The sequence below is a fragment of the Oncorhynchus gorbuscha genome, linkage group LG18 (genome assembly GCF_021184085.1).
Source record: "Oncorhynchus gorbuscha isolate QuinsamMale2020 ecotype Even-year linkage group LG18, OgorEven_v1.0, whole genome shotgun sequence".
NCBI lineage: Eukaryota > Metazoa > Chordata > Actinopteri > Salmoniformes > Salmonidae > Oncorhynchus > Oncorhynchus gorbuscha.
The window spans coordinates 64,524,618-64,542,086 of NC_060190.1; the positions used below are offsets into that span (position 1 = coordinate 64,524,618).

At 50.5% G+C, this 17,469-nt stretch overlaps 1 protein-coding gene across 5 annotated transcripts in view; it reads right to left on the reverse strand.

Annotated features, from left to right (window-relative positions):
• Positions 1–17,469, reverse strand: part of LOC124003234 (SLIT-ROBO Rho GTPase-activating protein 2B-like) — a 219,020-nt gene that overhangs the window by 91,751 nt on the left and 109,800 nt on the right. For 4 of the 5 annotated variants that reach the window (XM_046311323.1, XM_046311324.1, XM_046311322.1 and 1 more), the window contains exon 2: positions 3,180–3,372. In XM_046311323.1, the coding sequence (XP_046167279.1) occupies positions 3,180–3,372 (193 nt within the window). Of the gene's footprint in view, positions 1–3,179; positions 3,373–9,698; positions 9,904–17,469 lie in introns of those variants that run through there. The other variant, XM_046311326.1, reaches the window with a different exon arrangement.

Consider the following 17,469-nt stretch of genomic DNA (forward strand, 5'->3'; position numbering starts at 1 on the left):
CCTGTTTCTACTCATCTGGCTGTTCTTCAGTGGGCTCACTCTGCCAAGTTAGCTGGCCATCCCGGCGTTCGGGGTACGCTTGCTTCTATTCGCCAGCGGTTTTGGTGGCCTACTCAGGAGCGTGACACGCGCCGTTTCGTGGCTGCGTGTTCAGACTGCGCGCAGAAGAAGTCTGGTAATTTTTTTTCTGCTTCTGGTCTTGCTGGGTCTCAGTCTGTTCCCTGCCATCGCATCTCTCCTGTTCTTGTTCCTGCCCTTGCTGTGTCTCAGTCTGTCCCTAGTTGTTACTCTCCTGGCCTGTTTGGTCCTGTTTGCTCTAAAGCTTTCAGTTCTCTACCCGTGTCTCATTTTTTTTTTTAGAGTAGTACCTAGTTTCCCTTTTTATCGTTTTTCGTTACGGTCCTGAGGAGAGGAGTTGGGTTCTTTCTCGGGACGTGCTGGACCGTTTGTGATCTATGATTTCCTCCGTTGCCGCCAGTGTTCCTCCTCGAGAGCGCCAGGAGGCGCTCGGTGAGTGGGGGGGTACTGTCATGTTTTGTCTTATTTTGTCTTGTCATTTTGCTTTTCCCTCTGTTCGTTTTCCCCCTGCTGGTCTTTTAGGTTCGTTCCCCTCTTTCTCTCTTCCTCCCTCTCTCTCTTCTCTCTATCGCTCCGTTCCTGCTCCCAGCTGTTCCTATTCCCCTAATCAATCATTTAGTCTTCCCACACCTGTTCCCTATCTTTCCCCCTGATTAGAGTCCCTATTTCTCCCCTTGTTTTCCGTTTCTGCCCTGTCGGATCCTTGTCTATTGTTCACCGTGCTGTGTCTGTGTATCGCCCTGTCGTGTCGTGTTTCCCTCAGATGCTGCGTGGTGAGCAGGTGTCTGAGTCTGCTACGTTCAAGTGCCTTCCCGAGGCAACCTGCAGTTCTTGATCGAGTCTCCAGTCTGTTCTCGTCATTACGAGTGGAATTATGTCTTATGATTGTAGATTTACTTTACTGGATTAAAGACTCTGTTTTCGCCAAGTCGCTTTTGGGTCCTCATTCACCTGCATGACACTATGACTGATTCAAGTATTTTTAGCCAGATCCTAATTGTTATGTTGAATTTTATGTTCCTTTTGTTGGCATAGAAGGCCCTTCTTGCCTTATCTCTCAGATCCTTCACAGCTTTGTGGAAGTTACCTGTGGCGCTGATGTTTAGGCCAAGGTATGTATCGTTTTTAGTGGGCTCTAGGGAAACGGTTTCTAGATGGAATTTGTATTTGTGGTCCTGGCAACTGGACCTTTTTTGGAACACCATTATTTTGGTCTTACTGAGATTTACTGTCAGGGCTCAGGTCTGACAGAATCTGTGCAGAAGATCAAGGTGCTGCTGGAAGCAAGTCAGTTAAGAACAAATTCTTATTTTCAATGACGGCCTGGGAACAGTGGGTTAACTGCCTGTTTAGGGGCAGAACGACAGATTCGTACCTTGTCAGCTCGGGGGTCTGAACTTGAACCCTTCCGGTTCCTAGTACAACTCTCTAACCACTAGGCTACTCTGCCGCACCATGTATGAATGTAGTGGGGTGAAGCCGGTGAGGCCGGTCTCTCTCTCTCGCTGTGTGTCTGTAGTCAAACCCTCTCCAGATGCTATCAGTTAGCTCATGTCTCCCGAAGCTGCTTATGCAACGTTGGATTTACAGCACAGACAAGAGTGGTAGAGTGTGTGTGTGTGTGCATGCGTGTATGTCGTTCGTGCATGTCATTCGTGTGTGTGTGCATGCGTGTATGTCGTTCGTGCATGTCATTCGTGTGTGTGTGTGCATGCGTGTATGTCGTTCGTGCATGTCATTCGTGTGTGTGTGTGCATGCGTGTATGTCGTTCGTGTGTGTGTGTGCATGCGCGTATGTCGTTCGTGTGTGTGTGTGCATGCGCGTATGTCGTTCGTGCATGTCATTCGTGTGTGTGTGTGCATGCGTGTATGTCGTTCGTGTGTGTGTGTGCATGCGCGTATGTCGTTCGTGTGTGTGTGTGCATGCGCGTATGTCGTTCGTGCATGTCATTCGTGTGTGTGTGTGCATGCGTGTATGTCGTTCGTGCATGTCATTCGTGTGTGTGTGTGCATGCGTGTATGTCGTTCGTGCATGTCATTCGTGTGTGTGTGTGCATGCGTGTATGTCGTTCGTGTGTGTGTGTGCATGCGCGTATGTCGTTCGTGTGTGTGTGTGCATGCGCGTATGTGTCGTTCGTGCATGTCATTCGTGTGTGTGTGTGCATGCTTGTATGTCGTTCGTGCATGTCATTCGTGTGTGTGTGTGCATGCGTGTATGTCGTTCGTGCATGTCATTCTTGTGTGTGTGCATGCGTGTATGTCGTTCGTGTGTGTGTGTGCATGCTTGTATGTCGTTCGTGCATGTCATTCGTGTGTGTGTGTGCATGCTTGTATGTCGTTCGTGCATGTCATTCGTGTGTGTGTGTGCATGCGTGTATGTCGTTCGTGCATGTCATTCTTGTGTGTGTGCATGCGTGTATGTCGTTCGTGCATGTCATTCGTGTGTGTGTGTGCATGCGTGTATGTCGTTCGTGCATGTCATTCGTGTGTGTGTGTGCATGCGTGTATGTCGTTCGTGTGTGTGTGTGCATGCGCGTATGTCGTTCGTGTGTGTGTGTGCATGCGCGTATGTCGTTCGTGCATGTCATTCGTGTGTGTGTGTGTGCATGCTTGTATGTCGTTCGTGCATGTCATTCGTGTGTGTGTGTGCATGCGTGTATGTCGTTCGTGCATGTCATTCGTGTGTGTGTGTGCATGCGTGTATGTCGTTCGTGCATGTCATTCGTGTGTGTGTGTGCATGCGTGTATGTCGTTCGTGCATGTCATTCGTGTGTGTGTGTGCATGCGTGTATGTCGTTCGTGCGTGTCATTCGTGTGTGTGTGTGCATGCGTGTATGTCGTTCGTGCGTGTCATTCGTGTGTGTGTGTGCATGCGTGTATGTCGTTCGTGCATGTCATTCGTGTGTGTGTGTGCATGCGCGTATGTCGTTCGTGCATGTCATTCGTGTGTGTGTGTGCATGCGTGTATGTCGTTCGTGCATGTCATTCGTGTGTGTGTGTGCATGCGTGTATGTCGTTCGTGCATGTCATTCGTGTGTGTGTGTGTGTGCATGCGTGTATGTCATTCGTGCATGTCATTTGTGTGTGTGTGCCTGTCTTACTTGAGCTGGTGGTCCTTGGTGCTACGTGTCTTCGCAAGGAACCTCTCAGACAGTTTCTCCAGGTTACGACTGTAGTCCATCTCGACCTCCGCTTTCTTCCTGAAGAAGTCCTGCAGGTCCTGCAGCAGCTGCACTCTCAGCTCACACTGCTGGTCCAGACACTTGAACTGCTCCACCAGCTGGGCACGGATCTCTACAGAGATGAGGGGGGGGTTAGACATCTTCAGACACACTGGGAGAGGGAGAGGGCTAGTTTGTGGCTATGGGTGCACTGGACATCATCATCATCATAAATAAACACTTTATTAGCCAATCAGTTGGAGTATGCCATGTGATTGGCTCACAAAAAACTCCTACTTTATATTACCAGCACCCTTCAAAGATAACATTCTGAGAATGAATAACTGGTCACTCACAATCAGAGAATAGAATGGAGATATTTTCTGAAACAGCTGAGATATGATGATACATTGAGTTTAATGGTGACCGTGGCCAATCTGGTGATCATGGCCAATCTGGTGACCGTGGCCAATCTGGTGACCGTGGCCAGTCTGCAGGCCGTGGCCAGTCTGGTGACCATGGCCAATCTGGTGACCGTGGCCAGTCTGGTGACCATGGCCAATCTGGTGACCGTGGCCAGTCTGGAGGCCGTGGCCAGTCTGGTGACCGTGGCCAGTCTGTTGACGTGGCCAGTCTGGTGACCGTCCCCAGTCTGGAGGCCGTCCCCAGTCTGGAGGCCGTGGCCAGTCTGGTGACCGTGGTCAGTCTGGTGACCGTGGTCAGTCTGGTGACCGTGGCCAGTCTGGTGACCGTCGCCAGTCTGGAGGCCGTGGCCAGTCTGGAGGCCGTGGCCAATCTGGTGACCGTGGTCAGTCTGGTGACCGTGGCCAGTCTGGTGACCGTCCCCAGTCTGGAGGCCGTGGCCAGTCTGTTGACCGTGGCCAGTCTGGTGACCGTGGCCAGTCTGGTGACCGTTGCCAGTCTGGTGACCGTGGCCGGTCTGTTGACGTGGCCGGTCTAGTGACCGTGGCCAGTCTGGTGACCGTGGCCAGTCTGGAGGCCGTGGCCAGTCTGGTGACCGTGGCCAGTCTGTTGACCGTGGCCAGTCTGGTGACCGTGGCCAGTCTGGTGACCGTGGCCAGTCTGGTGACCGTGGCCAGTCTGGTGGCCGTCCCCAGTCTGGAGGCCGTGGCCAGTCTGGTGACCGTGGCCAGTCTGGTGACCGTGGCCAGTCTGGTGGCCGTCCCCAGTCTGGAGGCCGTGGCCAGTCTGGTGACCGTGGCCAGTCTGGTGGCCGTCCCCAGTCTGGAGGCCGTGGCCAGTCTGGAGGCCGTGGCCAATCTGGTGACCGTGGCCAGTCTTACAGTACACTGAGCATGGAGAGCTGATCTGGTTTCTCTGGGTATATTTACAGACTGTGTGTGTTCTTCCTTTCCTCCTCCTCATATCCAGACATCTCCTGAGACAGTCCTTTATTCTGGCTTTTCACTTTTCATTACCATTCTCTCTCCCTCCCTCGCTCCACCTCCCTCCCTACCATTCTCATTCCCTCCCTCGCTCCACCTCATTCCCTCCCTCATTCCATTCTCATTCCCTCCCTCGCTCCACCTCCCTCCCTTGCCCCACCTCCCTCCCTCCACCTCCCTCCCTCGCTTGCTCCACCTCCCTCCCTCTCTCGGTCCACCTCCCTCCCTCCCTCCTCCTCCCTCCCTCCCTCCACCTGCCTCCCTCCCTCGCTCCACCTCCCTCCCTCTCTCGCTCCACCTCCCTCCCTCCCGTGCTCCACCTCCCTCCCTCTCTCGCTCTACCTCTCGCTCTACCTCGCTCCACCTACCTCCCTCCCTCGCTCCACCTCCCTCCCTCGCTCCTCCTCCCTCCCTCCCTTCCTCGCTCCACCTCTCTCCCTCCCTCCTTTGCTCTACCTCTCTCCCTCCCTCGCTCCACCTACCTCCCTCACTCCCTCCCTCGCTCCACCTCCCTCCCTCGCTCCTCCTCCCTCCCTCCCTCCCTTCCTCGCTCCACCTCTCTCCCTCCCGCCCTCCCTCCTTTGCTCCACCTCCCTCCCTCCCCTCGCTCCACCTCCCCCCTCTCTCGCTTCCCTCCCTCCCTCGCTCTACCTCTCTCCCTCCCTCCCTCCCTCACTCCACCTCCCTCGCTCCACCTCCCTCCCTCCCTCGCTGCTCCTCCTCCCTCTCTCCCTCACTCCACCTCTCCCCTCTCTCCACCTCCCTCGCTCCTCCTCCCTCCCTCGCTCCACCTCTCTCCCCCCTCGCTCCACCTCTCCCTCCCTCCCTCCCTTGCTCCACCTCTCTCCCTCCCTCCCTCCCTCCCTCCCAACACTCAAGTCTGGCCTGAAATGAATGGCTTCCTCTCAGTGTAGACACACTCAGTGGACATATTGAATTATGATGTTTTAAACTACCAACCTTTTATCCCACAGTACTGTTATGGATAGGTGTGTGTGTGTTGGTGTATGTGAATGTATGTGTGTATGTGTGTGCGTGTGGAGAGAGAGAGAGAGAGAGAGAGAGAGAGAGAGAGAGAGAGAGAGAGAGAGAGAGAGAGAGAGAGAGAGAGAGAGAGAGAGAGAGAGAGAGAGAGAGGCCATGCCAAGCAGAGCAGAGCAGGAGATCCTGAGTGAATGTGAGGGCAGCGTTTCGAGTCTTGACAACACACACAAACACGCATGATAATAAACTGGATTAGTGTTGACAGATGACAGACTAATGCCACACTCTCATAGCTGCCTCGCAGACAAGAGGCCTTAAGATTTAATGAACCCCCTCAAACATAACGCACACACACACACACACACACACATTCCACTTAACTCCTAATCCCAATAACTATCCGCCTATTACCTTTTATTGTGATTATTTATTGTACTTCTTTCTCCCTTATTCACCATCTGTTTCCCCTTCTTCTTTGTGTAAATCTCCAATGATTTATTTATCTTTTCTAAAAAAATGGGATTATTATTTTTGTATGGTTTTGTTTTGTAAACATTGAAAGGGGGTGGAGCCTCTGGGTCCCTGTGGGTTTCTACCTCTGTTGCTCATGTTCTTCTTGTTCCCCTTTTAAACCTTCCTCATACTGTTCTGTATTTTCTTGCAAAAAAAAAATAATAATAAAAAAAAATTGTAATTATCAGCATTCACACACACACACACAAAACTGTACACACACACACACACAAAACTGTACACACACACACACACAAAACTGTACACACACACACACACAAACTGTACACACACACACACACACACAAAACTGTACACACACACACACACAAAACTGTACACACACACACACACACACACAAAACTGTACACACACACACACACACACAAAACTGTACACACACACACACACAAAACTGTACACACACACACACACACACACACAAAACTGTACACACACACACACACACACAAAACTGTACACACACACACACACAAAACTGTACACACACACACACACAAAACTGTACACACACACACACACACACAAAACTGTACACACACACACAAAACTGTACACACACACACACACAAAACTGTACACACACACACACACAAAACTGTACACACACACACACACAAAACTGTACACACACACAAACAAAACTGTACACACACACACACACACAAAAACTGTACACACACACACACACAAAACTGTACACACAACACACACACACAAACTGTACACACACACACTGTACACACAAAACTGTACACACACACACACAAAACTGTACACACACACACACACACACAAACTGTACACACACACACACACAAAACTGTACACACACACACACACAAACTATTTTTTACAACACACTGTACACACACACACACACACACACTGTACACACACACACAAAACTGTACACACACACACAAAACACACACTGTACACAAAACACACACCACAAACTGTACACACACACACCACTGTACACACACAAACACACTGTACACAAGCACACACAAAACTGTACACACACACACACCACTGTAAAACACACACAAAACTGTACACACACACACACACAAAACTGTACACACACACACACAAAACTGTACACACACACACACACAAAACTGTACACACGCACACACACAAAACTGTACACACACACACACAAAACTGTACACACACACACACACAAAACTGTACACACACACACACACAAAACTGTACACAAGCACACACACACAAAACTGTACACACACACCACAAAACTGTACACAAAACTGTACACAAGCACACCACACACACAAAACTGTACACACGCACACACACAAAACTGTACACACACACACACAAAACACACACTGTACACACAAAACTGCACACACACAAAACTGTACACACGCACACACACAAAACTGTACACACACAGCACACACACACACACTGTACACACGCACACACACAAAACTGTACACACACACACACACAAAACTGTACACACAAGTACACACACACACAAAAACTGTACACACGCACACACACAAAACTGTACACACGCACACACACAAAAAACTGTACACACACACACACAAAACTGTACACACGCACACACACAAAACTGTACACACACACACACACAAAACTGTACACACACACACACAAAACTGCACACACACACAAAAACTGTACACACACACACACACAAAACTGTACACACGCACACACACAAACTGTACACACGCACACAAAAACTGTACACACGCACACACACAAAACTGTACACACACACACACACAAAACTGCGCCACACACACACAAAAACTGTACACACGCACACACAAAACTGTACACACGCACACACAAAACTGTACACACGCACACACACAAAACTGTACACACGCACACACACAAAACTGTACACACACACACACACAAAACTGTACACACACACACACAAAACTGTACACACGCACACACACAAAAGTGTACACACGCACACACAAAACTGTACACACACACACACAACAAACTGTACACACACACATAAGACAAAACTGTACACACACACACACAAAAACTGTACACACACACACACAAAACTGTACACACACACACACACACAAAACTGTACACACAAGCACACACACAAAACTGTACACACAAGCACACACAAAACTGTACACACGCACACACACAAAACTGTACACACAAGCACACACACAAAACTGTACACACGCACACACACAAAACTGTACACACAAGCACACACACAAAACTGTACACACACACACACACAAAACTGTACACACGCACACACACAAAACTGTACACACGCACACACACAAAACTGTACACACGCACACACACAAAACTGTACACACGCACACACACAAAACTGTACACACACACACACACAAAACTGTACACACACACACACACACAAAACTGTACACACGCACACACACAAAACTGTACACACGCACACACACAAAACTGTACACACACACACACACACAAAACTGTACACATACACACACACACAAAACTGTACACACACACACACACAAAACTGTACACACACACACACACAAAACTGTACACACACACACACACAAAACTGTACACACAAGCACACACACAAAACTGTACACACAAGCACACACACAAAACTGTACACACGCACACACACAAAACTGTACACACAAGCACACACACAAAAGTGTACACACGCACACACACAAAACTGTACACACAAGCACACACACAAAACTGTACACACACACACACACAAAACTGTACACACAAGCACACACACAAAACTGTACACACAAGCACACACACAAAACTGTACACACGCACACACACAAAACTGTACACACAAGCACACACACAAAACTGTACACACACACACACACAAAACTGTACACACACACACACACAAACTGTACACACACACAAAAACTGTACACACACAAGCACACACACAAAACTGTACACACACACACACACAAAACTGTACACACAAGCACACACACAAACTGTACACACAAGCACACACACAAAACTGTACACACGCACACACACAAAACTGTACACAAGCACACACACAAAACTGTACACACACACACACACAAAATCAAAGGCACACACACACACACAAAAACTGTACACACACACACACACAAAACTGTACACACACACACACACAAAACTGTACACACACACACACACACAAAACTGTACACACACACACACAAAACTGTACACACACACACACACAAAACTGTACACACACACACACACAAAACTGTACACACACACACACACAAAACTGTACACACACACACACACACAAAACTGTACACACACACACACAAAACTGTACACACACACACACACAAAACTGTACACACACACACACACAAAACTGTACACACACACAAAACTGTACACACACACACAAAACTGTACACACACACAAAAAACTGTACACACACACAACTGTACACACACACACCGTTGCCTGTGTTTTACCTTTACACCTCCTGCTGTAGATGAAACGGACGGCTTTAGCCACCATGTTGCAGGGTCTGAGTGTGGTCACTGTCTGACAATAACCCTGGGTGACTCTGCTCTGCGCTCTACAGCTGAGGGGACAGTTTCACAAAGCCACAAAGAGAAGTGGGATTTCTAACTATCAGTCAGCCTGCAAACTCTGTCTGAATACTCTGAATACTATGCTCGCTCTCTCTCTCTCTCTCTCTCTCTCTCTCTCTCTCTCTCTCTCTCTCTCTCTCTCTCTCTCTCTCTCTCTCTCTCTCTCTCTCTCTCTGTCGATCTCTCTCTCTCTCTCTCTGTCGATCTCTCTCTCTCTATCGATCTCTCCCTCTCTCTATCAATCTCTCTCTCTCTCTCTCTCTCTCTCTCTCTCTCTCTCTCTCTCTCTCTCTCTCTCTCTCTCTCTCTCTCTCTCTTCTCTCTCTGTCGATCTCTCTCTCTCTCGATCTCTCTCTCTCTCTCTCTCTCTCTCTCTCTCTCTCTCTCTCTCTCTCTCTCTCTCTCTCTCTCTCTCTCTCTCTCCCTGTCGATCTCTCTATCGATCTCTCTCTCTCTCTCTCTGCTCGATCTCTCTCTCTCTCTCTCTCTCTCTCTCTCTCTCTCTATCGATTCTCTCTCTCTCTCTCTCTCTCTCTCTCTCTCTCTCTCTCTCTCTCTCTCTCTCTCTCTCTCTCTGTCGATCTCTTCTCTCTCTATCGATCTCTCTCTCTCGATCCCGATCTCTCTCTGTCGATCGATCTCTCTCTCTCGATACTGTAGAAAAGGCCCATGGAGTTGGTGGAATACCCTTTAATTAATTGCCATTTACTCAGCTGGGCCAGGGGCGCTTTAATTAGGTCAGGTGGAAATGTCCTACAGATCTCAACTCCATAAAAGGAGGAAATTGCCATTGCCTGATCTCGCTGCTTTCTCTTTCCCTAAATCCATCTGGATCCAGAAGTTCTGGTAGCGCCCATGAATCCACAGACTACCAGTAAATATACCACTTTATGGTTAAAGGAATTCCTGCCTCAGTCTCATACATTCCTCTGTCACCTGACACGTGACCACTCTGTTCACTCTTCACTGTCAGTCATCCTACCTGTCCAGCACCCCACACAGATTCCACTAATCTTTCAATGGTCCTTTGAGCCGGATGATGACTGGAACCAAAGACAGGTGAAAAGGAAATGGAGGCGGAGAGGGAAGAATTGTCTCCACTGGAAGGAAGAAGAGAGGAGGAGAGAGCAGCTGAGGGAAAGGTCTTGGAACAAAGGAAATATCCAGGAGCTAAGCCTAAAGCAACAAAGGCTTCATCCTCAACTACCAGCAGCACCATGAAGAACCAGGCAAGCACCTGGTTATCTTAAGGACTATGTGGTCGAGGTTCCGACATCAAAGGGCAAGCCCACCAGAGCTCAAAGAGTTGATGGATCAACTATATGTTTCAGCCATCAACCATCCCCTCTGGAGCCAAGGACCGGAAACTGCTTTGGAGCAGGAAAGTGGTTCTACGTGGAGGAACCTATGGAAGAGGTAACTCCACTGCACAGGTCGACCAGCTTCCAGAGGCAGGTCTGGCTCACCCCTTAACTAATGGGAAATCGTCAAGCACCTCAGATGGAGTGGAGTTCGACCAGTGGATACCCCTTTGAAGTGGCCATGGCAGCCGCCAGTCTCCACTAGCCCTCAGCATCCACAGAACGCTGTCCTACAAGAGAGGATGAAACTATTAGCTTTGGGAGGAAATTGAGCGTCAGATTGAGGAGGAACGACAGGCTGACGTAACGATGTCACCAATTGGATGTGCAGGCCCGTAGAGCTCTACAGGAAGGGAATTCATTGGCAAGACCTGCACAGGCTGAAGGCACTGCCTAAGCCAGAAGGGAATTAGAAGAGGCACGGATGGTCTCATCCTTCCTGGAGAGAAACGAACAGGGAGTTGACCTGACCACCCCTCCACATGGACCTGAACTGTCTGCCTTTCTTTCCCAATCTGCCCCTCTGGGTACAGCATGGCACACAGTCTCGCGGAGGCCCGGGGTCAACAGCCAACACGGGAGCACGGAGACGTGGTCGTCCGCACCGCCCTCGCATGCCAGTGACACAAGTTAGCATTCCTCCATCTGACACAGCATCACTCTCTCGCCTTTCCGCCACACCACCAACCAAGGCAAATCGTTCTTTCATCCACAGCCAGGCCAGTCCTCAAACAATAGGTCGGAGGGCTCTCGCCCATCCTCGCCGCTACAAATGGTGGGTCTGGGACAGTAGGACCGCCCAATGAGGCCACAGTGGGCTCATCCAGAAGTCCCGGTTTATCTCAACGCCAACCAGAAGAGGAGCCAACATTATGAAACTTCTAGTAGCCTCAGCCCATGGAATTCCCAGACCTGAAATCTGCCATACTTTGAAAACGGAAAGGAGTGGAATTGTCCTTTTGGAAATGGCATTGGAGAGCTCTACTGGGTATTCACGGCCATCTGTCAGAACGCTTACAAATACCAAGTACCAATGGATCATTTGTGGTTTCCGCACAGCAGGCTGGCCCAACTTTATACACCCGCAATACACACACTGCAGCTCTCCAGGCCCTGAAGGCGAGATATGGCATGAGCCGCGTCAGCTAGTCCAGAATGAACTAAACAACATCCTGAACACGCTCCAGTGACAAATGGGAGACCATGCTGCCTTCCAGAATTCTCCCTGGCAGTCCAATCCCTGACCCATGCTCCAACTGCTGAAGGAGAAGACGGGAACGAGCTAATGTGGCTCCCACGTGGACAGGCTTCAAGCAAACTTCCAGTGTACCTCAGAGACAGTTTCATTGAACATTGTTTGAATAAGGGGCATCCTGAAAGAGGGCTCGAGAAGCACCTATGCTCAGAGACCTGGCCACATGGTTGAGGTAGAAGGCAAAGGATAAGAGCATCGTCACCTGTGCACAATCTCGCCATGCCACAGGGGAAGGAAGGAGTTTGAACGCCAGCAGGGACAGAAGAGACCAAATCCCATCACCATGTACACCAATAGTGAGGCCAGGGAGGAACCCGGAAGAAGACCCTCTCAAGAGCAAGAACATCAAATTGCCAGCCTACTGCTCCATATTGCAATAGTAAGGGGCACTTCTTGGCTCATGCCCCTAGAGTAAAAAAGGCTCTCGACTCAAACTCAATTGAAGGCCTGGATCACTTCGAGGCGAGCGATGCTACAAGTTGCTCAGCCATAGGTGTGGAGACCTGCACATTGAGGAAAACCTGCAACCAGCTGTGAAGAAATCCATCTCACCGTGTTGCATGATCTATTTCCCAAGCAAAGAAGGAGCAGAGTATGCTCATGGTAGGAGCTGCAAAGGAGCTGTATCTCGACCAGCAGAACCGGTCTCCAAGGGTCATGTTGAAGGTGGTCAAGGTCACTCTGCAAAGTGAAGGGAGAAGCATTGATACATTCGCCGTTCTAGATGATGGGTCAGAAAGAACAATCATTCTCACAGCGCCACCCGTCAGCTTAACCTGGAAGGGACCCCGAGACCCTTAATCTCAGAACGGTGCGACATGATGTTATCCAAATGAAAGGCTCTGCTGTAACCTTCAGCATTTCACCTTCAGGAAACAGGGGCGTGGCCTATAACATCACCAATGCCTTCACGGCAGATGGCTTGAATCTCGCAGAGCACTCCTGCCCGGTAAGTGTTCTACAGAAACAATATCCTCATCTACGAGGATTGCCTCTCTCCTAACCTGGCCAGAGTAGCACCACTTATCCTGATTGGGTCAGGACCACCCACATCTCGTCACTCGACTGAGCCTATACGAGCTGGACCAGAAGGAGGACCCATTGCTGTCCATACATCCTGGGTTGCTGTGCAAGGTCCATCCCATCTACTTCTCTCCACCCAAGACGTCACAGAACACAGCAAGTCCTCTTCACCAGAAGCAATCCAGATGCAGGCCACTGACTCCTCCTTCGGAGTCGTTGGAGATGCTATGGAAGATGGACAACCTTCTCCAACCGGAAGTTCTACAGGAGGTCACCTGCTCGAAAAATGACTCCTATGCATTAGACCTCCTGGAGAAGAGCACCACCACCACTGGAATGGAGATCGTCAGGCATGCAACCCCACTGCTTACGGGTGCCCAACCATCCCTCCTCTGGCAACCGCCTATACGGGGCTGTACTCCCACTACTGCGTGGAACAGAGCAACGCCTGGTGAAGAATCCTGATGTCATGGTAGTTCATAACCGAGAGATTCATAACCTTGTGACAGGCAGGCTACGTCACTGAAGTGACAGCTCATGAAGAGGGAAACGCACCAGCAATCCTGGTAGTCTCCTCACCATGTTATCCAGCAACATGGTGGGAAGTATAGACTTGTCTTCAACTGTTCATTCCAGCAGCTGGTCAAAGCCTGAATGACTGTCTACTCCCGGACCAACCTTAGGTCCCTTCCCTTGCTCGGTGTCCTTCTCCGGTTCCGGCAGCACTCTCACAAGCCACTCCGTGGAGGACATCAAAGCCATGTTTCATCAGATTCGCTTACTGCCTTCCCACACCACACTGCTCCGGGTTCATATGGCTGAATATGGAACGCAGATGCAGAGCCCAACAATCTATGAATGGCAGGTACTCCCATTCGGCACCACCTGCAGTCCTTGCTGTGCCATATACGCTCTGCAGAGACACGCACGGGAGCATCCAGACAGACCCAGAAGTATTGGATTCAGTGGAAAATGCCTTCTATGTGGATAACTGCTTACAAAGCATCCCATCCACTGGCGCAGCGAAATCACTCCTTGATAAGTGCGGAATCTCCTGTCCAAGAGGATTTGAGGTCCGACAGTGGCTAGTAACAGAGCCGGAGGTTATCCCAGCACCTCCGCCACAAGCTAGGTCCAGTAGCAGTGAACTATGGCCAACGCAGTCTGGCGCGCAACCCAGAAGAGCCCACCGAGGACTGAGGTGGAGCTGCCTACCGGATACCCCTGGGGGCATAAGCACCGCTCATCCCCGAGTACCCCGAAACCCCCACTCTGGCGCACCATCTATCGGACTCCTGGCCAGCCGAATACGATCCCTTTGGGCACATCCTGCCACACAACAACACGGGCCAAAGTCTTAGTCCAGGACCTGTGGCAGACCAAGAGGGACTGGGATGAACCAATCCACCCAGCTGACTCTGGTGGGAACGATGGATCTGTTGGGAAACTGAGTTAACGGAGCTCTCTGATGTCCAAATGCCAAGATGCTATGTACCATCCTAGAGCTATCCAGCTGGGATCATGCCTGGAACTGCATGTGTTCTCAGACGCTGGAGCCAGCTTATGGGGCGAGTTTCCTATCTTAGAGTGGAGGATAGCGGCAGCACACCCATGTCTCCTGTCATGGCCAGGTCCAGGGTCGCACTCCAAGAAGCATTGTCAATGCCTAGGCTGGAACTCAGTGCTGCTCCTTTCCGGAGCCCAGTTGGCCTCTACCTGCGAGCCGAGCTCACCTTGCCAATCCAAAGGATCATCTACTAGAGTGATCTCACCACTGTATTGACATGGCTCAAGTCGGAGTCCTGCAGGTATAGGTGTTTGTCGGAGTCTACTGCTGGAAATCCAAGACCTAACAGAAGTCCAGGACTGGAGGTATGTTGATAGCATAAACAATCCTGCTGATGACATTACTAGAGGTAAAACCCTTAAGGAATTGGCTAAACCCTATCGCTGGAGCTTGGGACCACCATTCTTGTCCCAACCAGAGAACGAGTGGCCGACAGCCCCAGGCGTGCGGCCCCTCCGCCGACCGACTGAAGCTCATGATGCCAAGGAAGTCTGCCCACTGCAACCGCATTTCCTACGGAACCAAATGCAACGCACTCTCCCTGGACCTAACACAATCCCAAACACTCGCTCGGATCTGACTCACAGCCACAAACCAGACCCCAGACGGGGTGGCTTCTCATACCTACTCCTCCTCCGCGCAGAGACGACTACCTCCTCCAGCAAGCACAAGCAAGTAAGGCTTCCTGAGGAGTTAAAAGCTCTTGAGAGCCGGTAGGGAAGTGGTCAGGGCAGGCAGCCGTGTCTTCTCTCTTGCCCCAGAATATGATCCAACCCTTGGAGTGATCAGAGTCGGAGGGAGGCCATGCGCCAAGCGGAGGTTTTGGACCCAGATGCTATCCACCCAATTATCCTCGACTCCAGGACACCTTCTCTACCAGGGTCCTCAACAAGAGTTAGGCATGAGCCGGTTCTCCTCTCCACCCAGGGCCAGAGAGAGGGCCCATGGGGACATGAGGCTGGAAGTACTGGATAATTGGAGGACGTAGAGCCATTCAGTAGCACCAATACGCTCCGCAGTAGAATGCTCAGGAGACGGCGGGTCGGAGCTACGCCAAAGCCTAAAATGGCAGATTTACCCCCTGCTCGCTTGCGCCTCCTTAAACCACCCTTCTGGTCAACAGGAGCAGATTGCTTCGGGCCCTTGATGATCAAGTTAGGTCGTCGTGTAGGAAAAGCGCTGAAGGCATTCCTATTCAAGTGGTACATGACAACCAGATGTGTCTCACTCCGGACTCTACTGGAGAGTTTGGATACGGAAGCCTTCCTCATGGCTCCCACGGCGAAGTTTATCTCCACGGGGCGAAACCCCACGAGATCCTGGTCATGAGGCGTCGAACTTCAAGGGGCAGGAGAAAGCCAGGCTGGAGGAAGCCTTCCAGCCACGTGAACCCAGCTCTCCAGGATCAGCTGATGGACCAACAAATCTCATTCAAATTTAACCCTCTCAGGCGCTCCCCTACTTTGGAGGAACATGGGAGCGTAGAGATCAAACCTGTAAAGACGGCTCATTTAGCCGTCTCTAGGGGACCAAACTGTCACTGAAACAGTCTTGAGGGACTGTCCTGACAGGAGGTGGAAGGGATTCTGGAACTCAAACCCTTGGGAGTCTCTCTGCAGAGATCGGGCGACCCCGATCCGGCCGCACCGAATATGCCTCTGATGGGACGCCGAGACGTGCGCTACTTCCTCAAGCCATGTGATGCTGATACCAACCTCGTAGGCAGGACGCCGTACAGGCACAGCCAAATCTTAGCTGACCATTTTGGGCCCGATCCACCCGGGATTACCTACCAAGTCTCACAGCACAGAGGGAAATGGCCAGGCCTGGAAATCTCGGGCCAAGTAGTACGGATGGTGGACCCTCAGCTGCCCCGAGAGCTCTTCTCCAGAGCCGGTGGGGCCGTATAACCAAGACCATGCCTGGGACCGATGGTCGTGTGGCAGATCAGTGGAAATCCAGGTGAAGAACCGGACATATATCCGGCCAGCTGCTCCGACTGATTCTCTCCCTGATGATGACAGAGGACGGGAGCAATGAGCTCTTTGAGGAATGTGGAAATTAAACGAATTTCCGGGGGTGGCTGTAGAAAAGGCCCATGGAGTTGGTGGAATACTCCTTTAATTAATTGCCATTTACTCAGCTGGGCCAGGGGCGCTTTAATTAGGTCAGGTGGAAATGTCTCACAGATCTCAACTCCATAAAAGGAGGAAAATTGCCATTGCCTGATCTCGCTGCTTTCTCTTCCCTAAATCCATCTGATCCAGAAGTTCTGTGCGTCCATGAATCCACACTACCAGTAAATATACCACTTTATGGTTAAAGGAATTCCTGCCTCAGTCTCATACATTCCTCTGTCACCTGACACGTGACCACCTGTTCACCTTCACTGTCAGTCATCCTACCTGTCCAGCACCCACACAGATTCCACTAATCTTTCAC